Source organism: Podarcis raffonei, chromosome 1 (assembly GCF_027172205.1).
Source record: "Podarcis raffonei isolate rPodRaf1 chromosome 1, rPodRaf1.pri, whole genome shotgun sequence".
NCBI lineage: Eukaryota > Metazoa > Chordata > Lepidosauria > Squamata > Lacertidae > Podarcis > Podarcis raffonei.
Window position 1 is genome coordinate 106,196,873 of NC_070602.1, and position 21,148 is coordinate 106,218,020.

General features: G+C 39.7%; 1 protein-coding gene across 14 annotated transcripts in view; it reads right to left on the bottom strand.

Annotated features, from left to right (window-relative positions):
* The window catches only part of BAZ2B (bromodomain adjacent to zinc finger domain 2B), a 193,868-nt gene that overhangs the window by 74,894 nt on the left and 97,826 nt on the right, over nucleotides 1-21,148 (bottom strand). For 13 of the 14 annotated variants that reach the window (XM_053407678.1, XM_053407698.1, XM_053407739.1 and 10 more), the window contains one exon: nucleotides 5,441-5,602. In XM_053407678.1, the coding sequence (XP_053263653.1) occupies nucleotides 5,441-5,600 (160 nt within the window). In that variant the 5' untranslated portion in view covers nucleotides 5,601-5,602. The remainder of the gene's footprint in view (nucleotides 1-5,440; nucleotides 5,603-21,148) is intronic. The other variant, XM_053407722.1, reaches the window with a different exon arrangement.

The window sequence follows — 21,148 nt, forward strand, 5'->3', positions numbered from 1 at the left end:
GTTTTAATTGCCCATGCATGGTAAAGACAGGGGAAACACTGCAGTTATCAGAAGAAACACTAGTGTTGTCCCATTTTCCAAGAAGAGAAAGAAGTCATGTTGTGAGCTCCACCTAAGTGGCCTAGAACTTCTGGCATTACTTAAGTGACACAGGAAGAGCAGTAAAACAGCAGTTGCACATTGCAAACGTCAGAAGCGATGCAAGGAAAGCCATCTAGGGGAAAGGCAAAGGAAAGCGTATTTGCACATGAATTAAGGGAAGTAAGTGCAAACAGCCACAAACAGGCCACTTATAATTGGTGTTGGCTGCTTCTATAGGGCAAGTCATTAATCTGGGCTAACTCGAAATGCAGAGAAGTCTCCTGTCCCCATGGCCCTTCAAACCAACACTTCTGTGAGACTGTGGTCTGACGCTAGCTTCTTTCTACGCTGGATCACTAAAAACCCAAAATTTGCTTAAGTAAAGATAATTGCAACAATAAATCAATTTAAACCAGACTTGCCAGGGTCAGTGTCCATGTGTATCAGAGCTCTACTATGACAGAATATGGTGTGAGTTAGACATGCTTATATGTTATTGCACATTTTGTGTCGAACACCAGCCCTCTCAACATTGAGGGGCACCAACAGTAATTTCCAGATATATTTTGTCCATTACCATTAGACTGAGTGCAACAATTTTCTCAGGCAGCAGATGATGGGAAGCAACAGTGGCAGACCTCTGAGCTTTTTCTCCTAAGCCACTTGGTCATTCCAGTCTGTTGGAGATCTGAGCCCTGTGTGCCACAGCTATGTGGATTGACCCTTGTATTCAGTGTAAGCCCAGCAGGTCTGTTGGTATGTTAGCTCTAACTGCTCCAGGGTGAACTCATTATGCAGACACTTTAGCCTTATGCTTAACAGAACCATATTTATAAATCCAAATTTGAACTACTGTACATGTAGAGGCAAATGCATCAAAGCGATCGTGCAAACAAGCACTGAAATCATTTTAAATTCAAACAGCAATTTTAGGATGAGCCAAGTCAGAATATTGATGACAATTTTGCTACACTTGCAAAGACTCATAAAAATAACACTCTGTAACATGAAAACATTACAATCAGGCTCTTGAAAACATTTTTCCAGGATATGCAAGCAAGAACCAAAGATATTAATTTTAAAATATGTGTTTTAAGAAAACATAAGAAATATGTTCAAAAAGGAATGTGTTTCTGGCTTGTCCTCAAAGCAAGTCATATGACAGCACGGTGAATTATACCGATTCTCTCCTTTCCTCCGACTCATTATCTTTTTGTTTCCTGATACATTAATATTCTGGCTGGAGATGAATATTTGTATTTCCTTTCATTTTTCGGTTTTAGTTTTCGTTCCCGTTTAAAGGTGCCAGCTTTCTGCATGCATGTTTTGCATAATGAAATTTAATACAAAACTACATTGCTTAAGACTCTTGACTTACATTATAATAGGTTGAATATTTTTCAGCAAAGCTTTTGAAATTCTACTAGCCAGTACATAGATAAATGATTGAAAGTATTACCCAAAAGGCCAGCATCCATTTCGACAGTGCTGGTGTCTTAGTAACAAGGAACGATAAAGGCAAATGCCTTTATTAATATTAATGAATTTTGTGCTGCACTATAATAAGCCTTTTCAAAAGAACTAAAAGGGATAAATACTTAACTAATGCCTTAAACATAAAACATTGGTGAACAAAATCCTTTGCAAAGCAAGAGAGGCACAAATTTGATCATCTAGATTTCACACACACACCCATCCCACTGCACCCCAGTAGTTGCACATTTAAGATACTGGAGATATGCAGACATTCTCTTTTCCAAGGCCTTCAGAAGGCAATTCTCATAACCACATAAAGGAGAGAAAGTGATACCTTTTACTGAGGTTACCTTTTAGTTTATGGGAGTGAAAGCTTCATTCCTATGATTCTTCTCATTATCTGATTTGCACATAGAAATAGCACCCAAAAACCATGACTGTTGTTTTCCCTAAAAACACTGATCTTTGAACAGCTTGTTGTAACATGCCTCTCAATATTAGAAGCGTAAAATTCACAGTAGTGGCAAATGTGCCTTCTGTGCTTAAAAAAAAAATATTGAGAAGAAAGCCTAATCATCAGGAGTGACTGCAGATCAAATAAACATCTATTTTAATTAACATTTGTAGTAATTGGGTACCAATATTTAAAAACTATAAATAAAAAAGAGGGGTAAGCATGAAAAAGACTTACATCAAAATGCATGTACTAATACAGTGAAGGGTAAAATGTGTGCTCTGGTTGTAGAAAGTCTAGGTATATGTATTATATTAAGTCCAAGCATACGTTGAAGGAAATATGTGCACCTCACTTTTCAAAACATCAGCCATGAAATAACATGTACAAATTCAGAGCTGGGGTCTAGATGAGAACATAGGAAGAGTTGGATGAATCAGGCCCATCTAGTCCAGCATCCAATTCTCAGTAGCCAACAAGATGCCTATGGGAAGCTTATAAGCAGGACATGAATACAACAATACTCTGCACCCATCTACGATTCCCAGCAACTGGTATTTGGAGTGTAATGCCTTTGACAGTGGAGGTAGAACATAGCCATTGTGCCTAGCCAAAGCTGATAGCCTGGTCCTCCATGAATTTGCTTAATCCTCTATTAAAGCCATCCAAGTTGGTAGTCACTGCCTCCTGTGGGAGCGAGTTCTATGAGAGCAATAGTCTTAATATAAGTGATTGAATTTGGCTGATTATTGGATTTGAGTTTACAACACGACTGTAAACATAGTTGTGTACTAGGTAGTGAGTCGCTTTCATTTAAAGTCATCTAAAGTTAAAGTTCATGCATTCTGCTCCTGCGGGTAGCTATCCAATGCATGAAGGGTCTTCCAAGAAAGGACCTTCTAGCCCTTTCACATGACAATGAGCTACGCCCCAGCCAGTACAAATGTATATGTGGAGGGCTCCTTCCATGAGGACACGAAAATGGCCAATCACAAAGGCGTGCAGACTGATAGCTGATTGTGCATCAGTCAAGGGAGACCTGCCATCACATGCATAGGAACCTAGAGGACAGGGCTAGCTGGATGCATCCAAGGAAGCCCATTCATACACTCTGTAGCCGCAGGTACCAAACACCCAAGCAGTTCCAACTAAATATGCTCAGAACCTTGATGTAAGGTCTGAAAGTTCATCCAACCAACAGATTTCATTGTACAGTGGTACCTCTGTTTACAAACTTAATTAGTTCTGGAGATCCTTTCTTAACCTGAAATCGTTCTTAACCTTAGCTAATGGGGCCTCCCGCTGCTGCTGCACCGCGATTTCTGTTCTCATCCTGAGGTAAAGTTCTTAACCCAAGGTAATACTTCCGGGTTAGCGGAGACTGTAACCCAAAGTGTTTGGAACCCGAGGTGTTTGTAACCCGAGGTACCACTGTATAACTAATGCTCTGAACCATGTAACCATATTTCCACATAGGGACTTGTTCAAACGTAATGCCAAACTATGGTTTGGCACTATGTGAACCTTCTCCTCCTCTTTCCCTCCTTCACGCATGATGAATCTCTCCCTCCTTTTCTTTTTAGTACAGGGATCTGAACTCAGGTGCCCATTTTAGATGTCATTATGTTTACACATTTAGAGGTTGTGTATATGCCAACCTGTAATTCAGGATAACACCTATCTGATGAAATGGACTGCACTGTATGGAGGTTTATGTCATAATACATTTCTTAACCCTTTGTTCCATTTGTAGGAGGGTCTTACAAGCATATCCCCAGTAATTACTTATAGCATAAACTTTGATACAGCCCTCAGGGACGTGCCACTGAACTGAACTGTATGGGAATACTCAAAAGACTACTCTTGAGTAACTGGCTCCTGATTCAAAAAGGTAATGGTTTAAAAATACAACAGAAAATGTATGTGTAACATAATTACTGTGCTCAAATTACACCCATTTGAAAAAGTATTTTTTCCAAAATCACACCATACAGTTATAGCTGATTTCAAAGTACCCACAAATAACATATTATCTGTAATACAATCTCTCTGGTACAACACCCTGGGTTCCAGCCTGGGCTCAGTCTCTGCCTTGGGATTTGTGTGGCAGAATTACTGAAGTTTATTACAAGCTTGCTTAATAGACTATTGATTACTGCAAAGAAAATAATTATATTGAACTGGAGGAAACCTGAGCCTCTCTAATTGTAAGCCGAGATGAAGGTGTTTGTGACTTTGTATCACAGAAAACAATAACTGCTAATACTGTAAAAGATAAATGGTGAATTAAATAAGTAGATGTTTTTCTCCTGTACTTTGCACACACTGAGATTGGTAAACTAACAAATTATCATGTGCGCCTCAGAGGTCACATGAACAATGAGACTGGGAGTTGAAAAGAAAGGTAAGGATGCAATTGTGTTCATATTGGAGTATCTAGTAAATTTAGCATTTACTAGATTTTATTGAACCATGCAGCGTGAACAGCAATTGCATAAGTATTGTTGCGGGATCACAGCAATGAAGCACTGGTGTGCTCATGTTTTGCTGTTGTTCAAAGACCTAACCATACATCTGAGAACATTCTATGTCACACTGGTCTTGCCCACTGTGTTATGCAATTAATCAGCAATTAAACACAAAATTAAAATTCACCCATCACAGGCGCATTGAAGCCCTATTCAGGTGTTCAACCCAAGTGATTAAGAACAGTGTGGAACAGGGGCATGTGGTTGACCAGTTGGTCACATCCCTGCCAGCCCTCCCTCCGCCATCCACCCATTGCACCACAAGGGCTCTACATCCAGGTGTAGTCTTTGCGTGTATAGCATTAGACAGGCAACCATATCCGTTTCCTGTTACTCCATGGGGCAAATATACAGCACTTCCCCTCTTCTTTTGTATGCTCTTCTCATCAAGCAAAAGTTTCATTGTTCTTTTAGCATTTATTCAGTTTCCAAACATGCACACAGGGGCGTCTTGCCCATAGAGGCTAGTGGTGTGGGGCGCCAAGTTCTGGAGGGCGCCAGGGAAGAGGGGCAGGCTGGACACGGTGCCTCCCAGCATCAGCTCACTGCCCTCACCCGCCTTCGCCATGCGGTGCCGAAGCAGCGCCACACCCGGAGCATCCATGGCCACCGCGGCACAAAGCAGCCAGCTGAGCCGGGAGGTGCCGTATCCAGCCTTTACCTCTTCCCCGCCAGATGAGCAGCCCTCCAGCCACTGCCTGCCTCCTCCAGCCCCACCGGCAGCCCCTCCCTCCCTAAAAAACTCTGGGAAATGGGGGGGGGGAGCCGGAGGGAGCTTTGCACCATGGCGCCGGATATGCTTAAGACGGCCCTGCATGCAAAAGCCCTGAAATAATCTTTCAGGAGAACATTGACCCAAGCAAACCACATTGTAAAAAAGGAATTGGTAAGGCATATTCACCACAGGTGTTGATTGTGGAGCTAAGTGAGGCAGCTCCAGAGGAAAGGCTACCTTTGGAAACTGCTGAAACAACAGAAGAGGATGAAGATGCTGGAGACGACGTCGCTGTGGTAGAGGAAGCTGATGCTGCTGTTGATGTTAACCGCTCTCCAGACTCCATATCTATAATAAAAAGGACACATTATTATTTAATTTCTTCTTCTTTTCTCCTTTGGCGATCACTTGTCGCTGAGTAAGATTGTCTTCCATGAACACAGTCTTAACAGTGTGCCTGCTGAGGCAAATTCTGGATATTTAATTTACATACCACTTGATACTGAAATAATCTCCTGAACAGTTTATGAAGTATAAAAACTTGTTACACAGAATAGGGATGGGAGAAAACTAAATCCACTTAATGTTTAAAGACAAATTGAGGTAATTCACACATTCTGAAAGCATATGAGAACAAAAACACAGCCATCCTTCAAAATCACACTTCCCTGAATTTTGTGGTGCAGTTCTCTGGCCAAGTAATATGCACAAGAAAACATATACTGTAGTAAAGTTTGCATAAAAATGCATATATTAGATTAAGGAACGTACAAAAATTCGACAAAAAATGTGCATATTAGGACATATTTGCATTAAAATACTAATGAATTTTCATGAGGAATTTTTTTAAGAAGAAAATGCAAACAGATGTCAAAATGTGGTCTTTGGAAGAAAAAAAAAAGACAAACCAAGATAAAACTGAAACTGACAAATCTGCCTATCCTTAACACAAATTCTATTTCACCTGATAATAAGTCTACAAATGAACAAAAGTGCTGTCTGTAAGAGACATGTTCATAAATTAAAAGCACTGCACATATAGGCAAATGCAAGACTGGCACTTGAGGTTGGCACTGCTGGGCACTTGATAACGTCCACATTCTAGAAGGGGCTCCATTGATGAACCCTAGAGGTTCCTAGCCCTGCTGCTGCTGCTGCCTATTCACCTAGCCTCTCTGTGACAGCAGAGAGAAGGGGCAGCAGACTCCACTTGCCTCATCTTTCTGGGTGGCAATGCAGGCTGAGCCCAGAGGGAGAAGGGAATTGAGCAAATAAGGGTGACAGTGGTGAGTTTGGGCACTGAGAGTAACATGCTCAAGGGCCCTTTAAAGCCTACAACCGACACTGTGAAGATGTGAAAATGATGGAAATTATCCGTTTTCTAGAAGTCCCAGTTGTAAGTATGGCTCTGGTTACTTATCATTACAGTCATACCTTGGAAGTCGAACGGAATCTGTTCTGGAAATCCATTCAACTTCCAAAACGTTCAGGAAACCAAAGTGTGGCTTCTGATTGGCTGCAGGAAGCTCCTGCAGCCAATTGGAAGCCCTGGAAGTCCCATTGGACGTTTGGGTTCCAAAGAACGTTCGCAAACCAGAACACTCACTTCCAGGTTTACAGCATTTGGGAGCCAAAACGTCCAAGTACCAAGACATTCAGGATCCAAGGTACGACTGTATTTTAAATCTATAAATAAGGCCTATCAGGAAAAAGAGGATAAATTCTCTTGTATTTGGTGACAGGTTGCAACATCTTCTTTTTATTATAGTTTCCTCTATGATGATGAACATTGGCTTGTTTCGCTATGCTGCCTGTGACCTTGAATAAATCTTGTGGGGGTTTTGAACAGAGTCCATAATCTCATAGAAATCAGTCTCAACTAGCCCCCTATTTCTGTGACGACAGATTAAAAAGCAAAAATTTCATACAATTATACTGGTACTATTCGGACATGGCACACTCTATTCAAAAATGGTTTCTACTTCACTGACAGGGTCCATTTGACACAAACAGGTAAACAGAATTCATTTCTACATGTGATTTGTTTACAAAGGTGAATGTGGGATCTCCCCACATATTACAATGGATCATGGCACTATTGTTTGTACTACAATCTGCTACCAGGGGACAGGGAAGACTCAACAACCCTTGCAAGATCAGCGGCTCTCAAATGCCTCTCTAATTCTGGGATAAGTGATCCTATAAACAGCAATAAGATTGCTATGCGTGCGGGAGGTAGCCCACATTTATAAAAAGAAACAAAAGGACTTGAACATACTTCAAAACGCATATTTCCTATGCAAATTATTATTTCGCTGCAGAGGGGAGAAAGCTAATGTTATACAAATGTGCTTGAGAAAAATCATGCATTTATAGTATCAGCAGTGCTCAACATTTTAAAGTTTCTACTAAAGACATATCTGCAGAAATCACTGGAGTGCCGCTTTGATGGATTTATTTACAATACTTAGAACGTAGGCCTGTGATTCTGCTGAATATATTAGCACTTCCTTTCTGTTTAATAAAATAAGAATGCTTCAGAAATTGTGCCGCCACTTTTCCTGTTCCATGTTGGCAACTTGCTAATTATTCAATCGTCTAAAAATATTCTGTATGAAATTATATAGTCGACTGACCTTTGATATACACAGTAGCCCACTTCACACATTATGATTAAGTAAACAGACTGGTGCGGGGGGTGGGGAGTGTGTGCTTGTTCAACTCTCACCATCGCCGCTACCATTGTCTTACTTATGGATCCACATGTGCTTTAGAACTATGGAAAACCATGGAAAGCCTCCATGACAGAACAGTGGCAGGGCAGATCTAATACATTCGTGCTCATTATCCCTCTTAGATGTTTACTTAATTCATCATCATAATGCCTGAAGATTCTGTCGGATGGACTGAACTGAAGCACAGGTGGCAATGACTAAAATCAATCACCAGAAAAATACCAAAAGATCACACAAATATATACACCTAAATAACCTGGAAGGAATATTACTTCAAGCAATATGTTGCTTTTTTAGGGGAAAGAGAAATTAAAAATAAAGGAGTGTTTTAACTGTGAAAAGAATTCTGGTTACATTCAGCTCAATGTCTGACAGGAGCGAGCCAGCAGTAAATCATATGAAGTAAGTGGGGTTAACTCTTTATTACAAAAAATAGGATCTGCACAAGAGTTTCAAGCCTAATGAGCACAGGTAAAGGGTAAAGGTAAAGGATCCTTGGACGGTTACGTCCAGTCAAAGGTGACTGGACATATGGGGTTGCGGCACTCATCTCGCTTTCAGGCCGAGGAAGCTGCCATTTATCCACAGACAGCTTTCCGTGTCATGTGGCCAGCATGACTAAACCACTACTGGCGCACAGAGGACCCTGACGAGTGCCAGCGCGCACAGAAACACTGTTTACCTTCCCACCGCAGCAGTACCTATTTCTCTACTTGCACTGGCATGCTTTCGAACTGCTATGTTGGCAGGAGCTGGGACAGAGCAACAGGATCTCACCCCGTCGCGGGGATTCAAACCGCCATCTTCCGATCAGCAAGCCCAAGGGGCTCAGTAGGTCTTGCTCCCATGAAGCAGCTGCCTAAATCCCCTCCTCTTCAGGGTTCCCCCCAGGCAATCTGAGACTGCGCCTGCATGAAGCTAACTTCTCTTCCGCTCTCTTCATGCCTCTCCTGGTTCTGGGAGACTGGGGTGAGGGGAGCTTGTCACAGCAGGAGGGGGGGCTCCCGTGCTTCTTCACCACCCTGCCTCCACTCTGCCTTTTGAATCCTCTCTGATTCTACTTCTGATTCTGGACTTCTCTCTTCCCCAGACTCGCCCTGCTCACTAAGCCCTGTTACTTCTTCAGCACCCCCCTCCAGTCTTCTCCCTCTGACCACTCATTGTTGTCCCTGGCTCTGGTTCTGAGCCTTCTTCTTTTGGGGCTTGCTCCTCCCACCATTCCTCTGTGTCCAACCTGTCCATGACCATGTCTCTGCTTCAGTTAAAGTAAGTTTACATGATATAAGTCTCACGGGAAGTACTCGGACTTAAGGCTATCCTGCTATATCCACTTCCTTGGAAGGAATCTCCACTGAATAACCAACCATGTAAAGGATTTCACTCATGAATAATTTGTCCCATTGGTTTCAGTGGGCCTGAGCCATGACTACATTTAGCTGGCTTGGTGGCCAATTTATTTAGCATTATTGAATGAACACATTGACATTATAATGGACTAATATTAATTAAATATAGAAACCCCAACCCAAAGCCACAAGCATGGTGGGATGTGCATGTGGTAAAAGGATGTGCTAGATACTAAAAGAAACATTTATCCCATTATCCCATTTGATATTTATTCCTTTCCAATACTCCTATCAGTGCACATCAGCATAACCATAATGCTGCAACCTAGACAATAAAACCACTTGCAATATTTTCACCCAATATAATTTGTGACATGATAAAATGTCTCAAAAATGCAAGAAGTTTAGAATATTATGAGCAACTGTAGTATTAATATTTAAGTATGCAACAGATTTGGCAGAAATTACTTTTTCCTTTTTTTCAGAGGGGAAATGGGAGATAATGGGATGGACACGGGGAAACGTGAAGGCTAGCATATATATAGAGGGGGAGAAATCAACAGAGAAAAAACATCCTGTTCTTTATATAGTTGAATTATAAATGCGGTTGTTTATTTTTTAAAAAAATACCCCTGCTAATTTTCAGAGAAACTAAAGGCAGTTTACAATCCAAAACAGAAAAATAATAATAAAATATATAAAACCATCCCCATTAAAATCACAAATATTGAGATCAAATCCACGGCTGCAAAACAAAATCCAAAACAGCCATCAAAACTAAGACATCAAAGGAAACATGTCAAAGTAAATGTTGATCAATGTAACTATAATACTGACATGACACTGAGGCTTTATTCAAGTGTGTTCCGAGAGACATCAGAATTTTGTTTTTAACTTAAGACTAAACCTTAATTGTACCCAGTTAGTTCATTACTCTAAACTGTAGCAGATGGCTGACATTGTAAGAGATAATCCCTGAAAGAGTCATTAGTGAGGATCAGCAATAATTAGACTGCAACCCCAAAGGTTCACGAGAAAGAATAAAAAAAAGTATCAATATATGGATGGGCTCTCTGTATGAAAAGCAACAAGTGCTTATTACATTTTTGTTCTTCTGCCAATGCCAATGGCACTGGCACGTAGTCCTGCATACAATTAAATAACCTTGTTAAAGCTAAAACACGCTTTACATAATATACGGACTTCCCTTCCTCTCCTCTACTTCCAAGTTCCATCATCTTTGCTCTGGCATGGATGGAAGTTTCTCTTTAGCTCACTTAGTGATGGGGGAAGTGTTTTCAAGGGACACGGGACCCCAGCTGAACTAAAAAGAATGAACTGTGTGCAGCTTTCAAAACAGCTACCCAAAGTATTCTAACTGCCGTATGAATATTTCAAAGGCTAACTGAAACACACTCAAGCAAACCAATAAATAAATGATGTATTTCATAAAACCAGCATTCCAATCAAATTAAAAACTGCATATTCTAGAGCAAGATGACTGCATTAAGTTCCAACATCACAATTTTTGCTTTCTCATGTCAAGCATACTAGAAAGTGCTGGCTTACTCTGTATTGTGAAGTGCATCTCATAGAATTGGCTTCATCCATATTTCTATCATGTATATATGTATGTAGTTTTAATTTTCTCAATGTATGAATTTTTAATTGTTTTAATTGTTTCGAAAAACAATTCTGTTTTTAGCGGCTCCTATTTTTATCTGTAAGCTGCCTTGAGTGCCATCAGGGAAATAGGTGAAGCATAAATAAATAACAAGAAGAAGAAGAAGAAGAAGAAGAAGAAGAAGAGGAGGAGGAGGAGGAGGAGGAGGAGGAGGAGGAGGAGGAAGAAGAAGAAGAAGAAGAAGAAGTAGTATGATTTTCTAATTACTCCCTGTATTACAGGTTCTTGGCTGGAATATGTTGGCCACTGGAGAGAACTGGTCCCATTTATCTACATTGGCAAATGGTCTGCAACATAAGTTAGCATATTCTCCCTCTGTATGTGCTTAGGGTAATTGAAGTGATCAATATGAATATGTGCCCAAAATTGCTTTGTAACCTTTACATGTGGTCCTCAAAAGGTTTTCCATACACACATACACATACAGTACACCTCTCTCAAATGGTATCACATCTCCTGAAACGTTTTTGGGTGACTGAAGGTATGAGATTGCTATAAACATATCGTAAGGTGGTTCAGATTCACAGACTTGTCTTATGCTCCAGTTTGTGTAGAGACTGAGTAATCATAGCTATGTCTTTCAGCAGCCTCTATATTCTTTTCCATATCACAAAAGGTATCTGAGAAAGATTTACAATTTAGTTTTAAAAGATGCCTTTTAAATAATGAATCCTAATTTATCACCATTTCCAATTCCTTGTTACCATATATGTTGCCGCATCAGGTTTTTGTTTTGTCTGCCTCATACTCCTCTTCCCGCCCGCCCCACTCATATTCCAGGCAAGCACATTCAGCAGTGCCAAAATTAGGAACCGGTCCTTCCGCTCTGTAAGATTTTACTAAAGGTAGTTACACAAAGACAAGTTGGATCAAGCATTAGCAGTACTTTTATATCATGCCCGTGTCCATGATTGTGAATCGTGATACAACAGTGAATATTTTTCAGCACTAGAAGAATTGGGGTGGGAGAGGCAGGATGATTAGAAAGGCGAAACCTCTGGAGAAATATGAGCTAAATGTCACAACACATCTCTACCCTTGCACAATAGACCCTGACTCTAAGGCTCATGCTGCTGTCTCCTGAGAACAAGAATTACAGGTAATTAATTTTATTCCTTGACACAGTGTCTTCATAATTGGCATAATGGGAAATGAAGTACATAAAATCTACAGGAAAATGTTTAATGAAGTTTTACTAAAACAGATATTTCAAGTTTGCCAAAGAATTGTGGAGGATAGTTACTCTCACAAATGTAGGGCTGCTATGCTGCTCTGACATTTGTTGCTAGACGATTCTACAGCAGTTGTTGGCATTTAAAGTCCCAAAAGTCATGACATAATGGGTGATAAGGTCCAGAACAGGCTTCCTCAACCTTGGCCCTCCACATGTTTTTGGCCTTCAACTCCCATGATCTCTAGCTAGCAGGACCAGTGGTCAGGGATGATGGAAATTGTAGTCTCAAAACATCTGGAGGGCCAAGGCTGAGGAAGCCTGGTCCAGAACCTCATCACCCTTTCCATACATGTGAGCAAGAAACATGGAGCATCTTGTAGTACCCAGGGTTTGCTGAGATAAGATAAGATGCTATATCCCCCCTATTTTTTCAGTAGACACTGTTGCTCTCATATGGCAGAAAAATCTCCCTCTGCCAACTGGGCTGCACTTCCTAACCCACATGCAAACTGACAACACACACTATTATTTTGTGGATCCGTGGTGAATTAGGGTGTGATCCCTGAGCCCCTGAACCCAACAGGATCCAATGGTGAAGAGGGTTGAAGCAATCCAGAGTTACAAAATTTTACAAAATTTTATTTGCAGCCTTAGGACTAACTTAAATACTATGGGTGGTATTCAACTAAGTTTTACTCAAGTAAACTTATTAAAATATGATGGATCGAACTTAATCATGTTCGGTAATCTACTGGGTCTACTCAGAGTAAAACTTAGCTGAATGCCAACCTGTCAATTTTGATGCGTCTACTCGAACTACGTCTGGAGCCAACCCTTAAAGTTTTGCATGTGAACTGATGCACACTTACTTGGAAGCAAGTCCAGTTGAGTGCAGTGAGACTCACTTCAACGGAAACATGCATATGATCAAGCAGTACAACTGCTTATTTATAAAGCACTGTATTGACAGTCATTAAAATCTGCATCAGTTGCCAAGGCAACCACTTAACTGTCAAGAAGAAGAGGTGTAGAATTATAATCCCCTGCTGGCATTCTGGACTCTTAGCATACTGCCCCTCCTCGTTTCCACCAGCGCCACACAGTGGAGCAAGAAAAAGTGCTAACACAACACTGCCCAATAGCTATGGCTAATGTTACATTATCACTGGCACAAGACCATGACAATATATATGCCGTACATTGAAGTCTGCCAGCAATACAGGTGTTGTTGTTGTTGTTGTTGTTGTTGTTGTTGTTGTTGTTGTTGTTGTTGTTTTGTTGTTCTTTCAGTGTTTTAGTTCCATTACATACAATGGGTCTGGAAACTCATTGTATGTAACAGAACAGACCCCACAGAACTAAAATATTGAAAGAATGAAAGAAAACCTGTATTGTAGGCAGACTTCAATACATGTATTGTTGTCTGAAATGTTTTTAGCTCTCACCAGTGTCACAGCACTGCAACCGAAGCTTGAATCCAATTAGCAAATATAACAAGTAAGCTACTTGAGAATAACAAATCGGGAATGATATTTTTGTAAAGCCTAATTCCAACCTAATCTATTGTTGAGCTATCCCAAAATACAAATATAAAAATACCAAGTTAATGACTGCAATTTTCCAATTGCTCACTCTGAAACAGTCCCACGGAAAAGCAGGGAGATTTTAGCTCCACTTATCATTGTGTAGAATTGTTTTGTTGCGCAAGATTTTGATTGAAATATATATTGTACCCCAGCATAGCAGACCTTCCTGCTACTAGCAAATTGTACACAGGAGAATCTATCAACCTTCTCCAACCTGCTGTTCACCCAGCTGTTTTGGACTATAACTCCCATCATACTGGCTGGAGCAAAATGGGAGTTGTAGTCTGGAAGACACCATCATAGGGAAGATCATATATCATTACAATCTCTCTCTCTCTCTCTCTCTCTCTCTCTCTCTGGCGTTCTACTTCACCACATTCTTTCTCAAAATGTCTTCTTGTATATACAACAGGAAAAAAAGATGGCAAAAATAACTATAGCCATCTGACAACAAATAAATACACAAATAAAGTTGGCATAATTAAGTGCCAAAAGTTTTGATATCAACCAAGTCAAGATAACACTTCAATTTCTATACATCTAAGAAAGTATATGCACAGTTAAAATTAGATTATAAGCAGTTCTTTTGTGATAACTGATGATGGGAAGTTGTTTTACTACTGTACCTTCAAACATAAAATATTATTCCATATGTCTTGAGTCCTTACAGTGCATGTCAGAGATAAGCCACAGTTACAATATTTTAGGAACGGAATTGGGGGGAAGGGAGGAAAGGACAGAGTCTTCTTGATAAAAAAAAATGTGATGGCATGATAAAGGCAGCACAATTTTAAATTCTTTCACACTGTTATAAAATTTCTAGAAGAATGAACATGAGGCTTATCCAGTCTCCAATGTTTACCCTGGAAAACGAGGAATGGTGGTTTTAAGTGTTTGCACTAGAAGTGGTATTGTTGGTGCAATATCAATGTAAGGCCATACTACCAGAACCTAAAGCCAAAGATTTGTTCAAGTACTTGGCTATATACACCACTTCTCACCGGCTACTTCCCAGACTTTTGGACTGCTTTTGAACTTCTTCTCATCCCCTTGGACCACATAATCTCCCAACCACAGCTTCCTGAGGAATGTGTGGAAAATGTGGGGGAAAGCATTTTATTCAATACTAGGAGGCACTGATGATGTCTATAGCAATTTTCAATGAACATTTTCATCTAATTTACCTTTTTCTCACATGTAGGCCCAAACTTAATGTTCATCCGGTAGTAAGCTCCACTTACTTCTGAGTTCCGAAGTAAAACTATTTTCTCTCTTTTACATTTGTGGTGGCTTCTGTTTCAGCAGTCAGAAACACTTCAGGCAAAAGGGATGTGAGAAATCTCACTGAGGATTCTGCAGTCTGTTCAGATAAATATCTGGTATATCCAGAGGACATGAGGAAGGAGTGGGGGAGGGATTAAATGTAGTTTTGAAACGTTTAAAGGGTAAATAGCTTAGCCTGTTCTAGTAGTACCAACAGGTACCTATCCTCCAGCTCCAGGAAGGTTTCAAGGACTTGCAAGGCTGAAAAGGGATCAATCAAGGTCTAAGCTGACAGCTAATTTTGTCTTTCCCCCTTGACATCACTGTACATGGGAGAATCCAAAAGGTGTTGTCATGCAGGAGTTAATGTAGAAGAGGGTATTTCAAAGGCTTGCCTAAACTGCACAAATACAGAACTTTGTAAAATACATTACAATAAAACTCCTCCCTTGCCTGGAAGACACAGACATTCTTTTCTATGGAGATGCTTCTCTAAAGGAACCCAATGTACAATATAAACCATTCTTAGTGAAAAAGAAAATTCTAGGAAATATGAAACGTGATTTGGATTTCAATCCTTTGCATTGTTACCCGGGAGTAAGCCCTGCTGAATGAAGTAGGCTTTACTTCTGGTGTAAACATGCATATAGTGTTCTGCTGTTGAGCTTTTAGCACTTAACAATTGAGAAAGAGACTTCTGAGAAGTCAAATTCAGTATGTTATCGTCAAACTCTGAATTACTATCGATGTGGGCAAGGATCAGAAAAGCACCTCACTTCCTTCTAGACTAGCAAGACCTGTAATACTTCCGATAGAAATCAGGGACTTGGGAAGCCTGACTACGGATCCTTGAGGTAGGGCAGCAAGTCAACAGAGCTAGACATGTTCACTCAAGTCCCACAGTGTTTAATGAAATGTATTCCCATGTAATTGTGCACAGGACTGCAGTCCTAGTCTGCTCCTGAAGCTGCAATGCCATGGTCCCAGCTGTAGTTCTTCTCGGTAGCACATGATGCAATTAGATTATGGCTCAACACGGGCAGAGTCATGCTGAGTAATGCTTGCAGAGAAAGAGGCATAAAGTGAGGCAAGGGCAGCTTCACAAACTAACTTTTTTTTTTTTTTAAAATATTTTTATTCAAGAATTTTTCCATATAAACACAACATACATAAACATACAAAGACAAAAGCAAAACAAAAAACATGTACCATTTCATATCCTGATTTCTTATACCTTCCTTCCCCGACTTCCTCATGCCTCCCTTTTCTGTATTCCAAATTCTTATCAATTACTCAGCAAATCTTCCCTTATTTTAATTTAAGTTTAAGCTAATCTTCTTTATTCTCCTTGTCTTAACCATTACTAATAGTAACCGTTTACTTTCCAATCCATCATCATTCTAACTTTCATTAACTTTATGATATTTCTTTAAATAGTCCTTGAATTTTTTCCATTCTTCTTGCGCTGTTTCTCTTCCCTGGTTTCGGATTCTGCTCGTCATTTCTGCCAAGCCCATGTAGTCTATCACCTTCATCTGCCATTCTTCCAGTGTGGGTAGATCTTGCGTCTTCCAGTACTTCGCAATGAGTATTCTAGCTGCTGTTGTAGCATACATGAAAAAAGTTATGTCTGTCTTTAACACCCCTTGGCCGACAATACCCAAGAGAAAGGCCTCTGGTTTCTTGGTGAAAGTATATTTAAATACCTTTTTGAGTTCATTGTAGATCATTTCCCAGAATGCCTTAATCTTCGGGCACGTCCACCAAAGGTGGAAAAATGTACCTTCCTTTTCTTTACATTTCCAACATTTATTGTCAGGTAAATGGTAAATCCTTGCAAGCTTGACCGGGGTTATGTACCACCTATATATCATTTTCATAATATTTTCTCTTAAGGCATTACATGCCGTAAATTTCATCCCGGTGGTCCACAACTTTTCCCAGTCAGCAAACAAAATATTATGACCAATGTCCTGAGCCCATTTAATCATAGCTGATTTAACCGTTTCATCTTGTGTATTCCATTTCAGCAGCAAATTATACATTTTTGACAAATTCTTAGTACTGGATTCTAACAATTCAGTCTCCAATTTGGATTTTTCCACCTGGAAGCCAACTTTACTGTCCAATTTAAACACTTCATTTATTTGGTGATAATGCAACCAATCTCTCACCTTCCCTTTTAGTTTCTCAAAACTCTGCAATCTCAGTTTGTCCCCTTCCTTTTCCAAAATTTCCCAGTATCTTGGCCACTTAGACTCCATATTTAACTTTTTAATTGCCTTAGCTTCCATTGGCGACAACCACCTTGGAGTTTTGTTTTCCAGCAAATCTTTATATCTAATCCAAACATTTAATAATGCTTTTCTGACAATATGGTTTTTAAAACTTTTATGTGCTTTAACCTTGTCATACCACAGATATGCATGCCACCCAAAAATATTGTTAAAACCTTCCAAGTCCAAAATGTCTGTGTTTTCAAGAAGCAGCCATTCTTTCAGCCAGCAGAAAGCTGCCGCTTCATAGTACAGTTTGAAGTCTGGCAGGGCAAACCCCCCTCTTTCCTTTGAATCCGTTAATATCTTAAATTTAATTCTGGGCTTTTTGCCCTGCCAGACAAATTTAGATATGTCTTTTTGCCACCTCTTGAAACAATCCATTTTGTCCATTATTTGCAGTGCTTGAAACAAAAACAGCATTCTTGGCAATACATTCATCTTTATAACTGCAATTCGACCTAGCAAGGAAAGCTTTAAATTTGACCAAATCTCCAAGTCTTTTTTCACTTCTATCCAAGTTTTTTCATAATTATCTTTAAATAAATTCACATTCTTAGCTGTCATGTTTATACCCAAATATTTCACTTTTTTAACCACAGTCAACCCTGTCTCATTCTGAAACCTTTCTTTTTCAACCTGTGTTAGATTTTTCTCCAATACCTTTGTTTTTAACTTATTCAATTTAAATCCTGCCAATTGACCAAACTCTTGGATTATTTCCAAAACTCTTTTCGTACTAGCTTCTGGCTCTTGCAATATAAGTACTAGGTCATCTGCAAATGCTCTCAATTTATATTGTTTAGCTCCGACCTGAATCCCTTTAACCAACTGGTCCCTCCTAATCATATTAAGCAAAACCTCCAGGACCGATATAAAAAGTAATGGGGAGATAGGGCACCCCTGTCGTGTCCCTTTTTCAATCTTGAACTCTTCTGTAACCACATTATTTACAATTAATTTTGCTTTCTGTTCAGAATAAATTGCACCTATACCATTCTCAAACCCTTGGCCTACCCCCATCCCCCGGAGGTTCTTCAACATAAAGCTCCAAGAAATGTTGTCAAAGGCTTTCTCGGCGTCCACAAATATCAAAACAGCCTTAGTGTTTATGTTCACTTCCAACTTTTCCAAAATGTCAATTATATTCCTTACATTATCCGACAAATGCCTTTTCGGGAGAAAGCCTGCTTGGTCCCCATGAATCTCCTCCATCAAAACTCTTTTCAATCTCTTTGCTAAAATGTCAGCAAAGATTTTGTAATCCACATTCAATAACGAGATGGGTCGGTAGTTTTTAAGTTGGGTCTTTTCAGTCTCTGTCTTTGGTATAAGTGTAATGTAGGCCTCTCTCCACGTATCGGGTGCCCTTTTCCCCTCCATAATCTCGTTACAGACTTCCTTCAAAGGTTGTATCAACCCTTCCTTCAGTACTTTATAATATTTGGAAGTCAGTCCATCCGGTCCTGGGGATTTGCCCAACGCCATGCCTTGAATGGCATCTTCTATTTCTTGTGCTGATATCTCCTGGTTCAAAATGGTCTTACTTTCCTGCGAGACCTTTTTCAGCCCATTTTCCTCGAGGAATTGTTGTATGTCCATTTCCTTCTGCGGCCCTTGTGTGTAAAGTTGTCTAAAGTAGTTCTGAAAACAGTTCCTAATTTCAGCTGGGTTGCTTATATTCTTTCCTTCCACTTCTATATTTGTTACCGTGTTGAGTTTTTGTCTCTTCTTTATTTGCCAAGCCAATAACTTGCCACATTTGTCAGCAGATTCAAAGGTCTTTTGTCTCATTTGCTTAATTTTCCACTCTAATTCTTGATTCGTCAGCTCCATATATTGTGTTTGATAGAATTTGATTTCTCTTAAAATCTCTTGTGATTTCGGCTTCAATCTTAGTTTCTTTTCCCCTTCTTTTATCTTTTCCAGAATTTTTTCCTTCCTCTCATTTTGTTTTCTTTTCTTTAATGTGTTTTGTTGTATCAAAAACCCTCTCATCACGGCTTTGCTTGCGTCCCATACTATTCTTTTTTCTACTTTAGTCCTTAAATTGATTTCAAAATAATCTTTCAGAGTCTTTTGGGCCTTCTTGCAAATCTCCTCATCTCTAAGTAAAGTGTCATTCATTCTCCATCTAAAGGAGCCAGTTGTTGTTTGTCTCATCACCATCTTTACTGCATTGTGGTCGGAGAAAGTTTTTGGGCAGATTTCCACTCTCTTTATGTTCTGCGCCATACTGCTAGTCACCCAGATTTGGTCGATCCTTGTCCATGTCATTTTGGCTTCAGAGAAGAAGGTTCCCTCTCTTTCTAGTGGGTGTTTTGTTCTCCAAATATCTATCAAGTCCATATTGTCAGTCATTTCGAAAAAGGTCTTTGGTAGTCTTCCATCTTTTGTTACTACCTGTCTTTGTGCTTTGTCCATATTTGTTGAAACTACTCCATTCATGTCTCCCATCATAATTAGATTATAATCCATATAGTCCATCAAAGTCTCATGCAACTTCTTGAAAAATTCAGCTTTCCCTTCATTTGGCGCATAGACTCCCACTATCAGATACTTTTCTCCTTGAGATTGGATTTCAATTGCCAAATATCTTCCTTGGTCGTCTTTGAAGATTTGTTTCGGTTGCAGCTTTTCCTTTGCATAAATCACTACTCCTCTCTTTTTTACTCTGTCTGAAGATATAAATTCTTGTCCCAGTCTTTTATTTATTAATAATTTCCTATGTGCTCTTGTCACATGGGTCTCTTGTAGACAAATCAAGTCCAATTGGTCTTTCTTTAGAGCATGAAATATATTTTTCCTTTTTCTGGGGATATTTAAGCCGTTACAATTCCAGGTTAGAAGTTGCAGAGACATGATGGGGTTATTTACTCTTTCCTCCTACAGCTCCCAATTTTTGTTCCTCGTTTGTCGGTGGTTCCGTGTCCGTATCTAGTGAAGGATGCCCTTGCCCTGGAAACGTCTCTTTCTGTAGGTCTTCTTCGTGTTCTCCTAAGAACTTGTCTTTATCACTCACTGTCTTTATTCTTCTTTTCTTCCCCTTATATTTAAAAGACAAGCCTTGGGGAAACTCCCACCTAAATTGAATGTAGTTCCTTTTCAGCAGTATCACCAGGTCCTTGTAGTGTCCTCTTGCGTCCAAAATGCTTTTAGGAATATCTTTAAAAATCTCGATGTGAAAATCTTCAATTCGAAGGGTTGTTTGGTAATGCAGGTTCAGTATTTTGTCCCGTTCCTCCTTTGATCTCAGAGTTATTAAGCAGTCTCTGGGTCTGTTCTTCCTCTGCCTTGCTCCCAGTCTAAATGCACTTTCTATCTTAAATTCTTCTTTGTCCAACTCCTGCTTCCAAAAGTCAGAAAATTCTTTTGTCAGGTAGTCCACCAGGTTATCTCCTTCCTTTTCTGGCACAAGTCTGATCCTTAGGTTCCTCTCCTTGCGTTGCATATCTTGCATAGAAAGTGCCAGTTCATACTCATCTAGTTTCTTGAACACTGGTGGGAACTTTCCCTCAGCAGCAGTTGCAATTTCTTTAGCTTCCTCAGCTATCTTTCTTGTTGTAGATGATTCTTCCAATAATTTCCCAATTGCTTCTGCATTTGAGTTCACTTTGTTCCCAAGGTCAGTTATGCTTTTTGTATTTGAATCAATTTTCCCAGAGATTTCTTCAATTTTCTTATTTGTTTCAGCAACTTGTATTTTAGTTTCAGCAACTTGTGCTTTAGTTTCTGCACCTTGCTTTTTTAGTTCCTCCAAAGAATCATTTATCTTCTCCAGTACCTTGGCAAATGATTCTTCTGTAGACATTGTTTTCACTCTTGCCTTT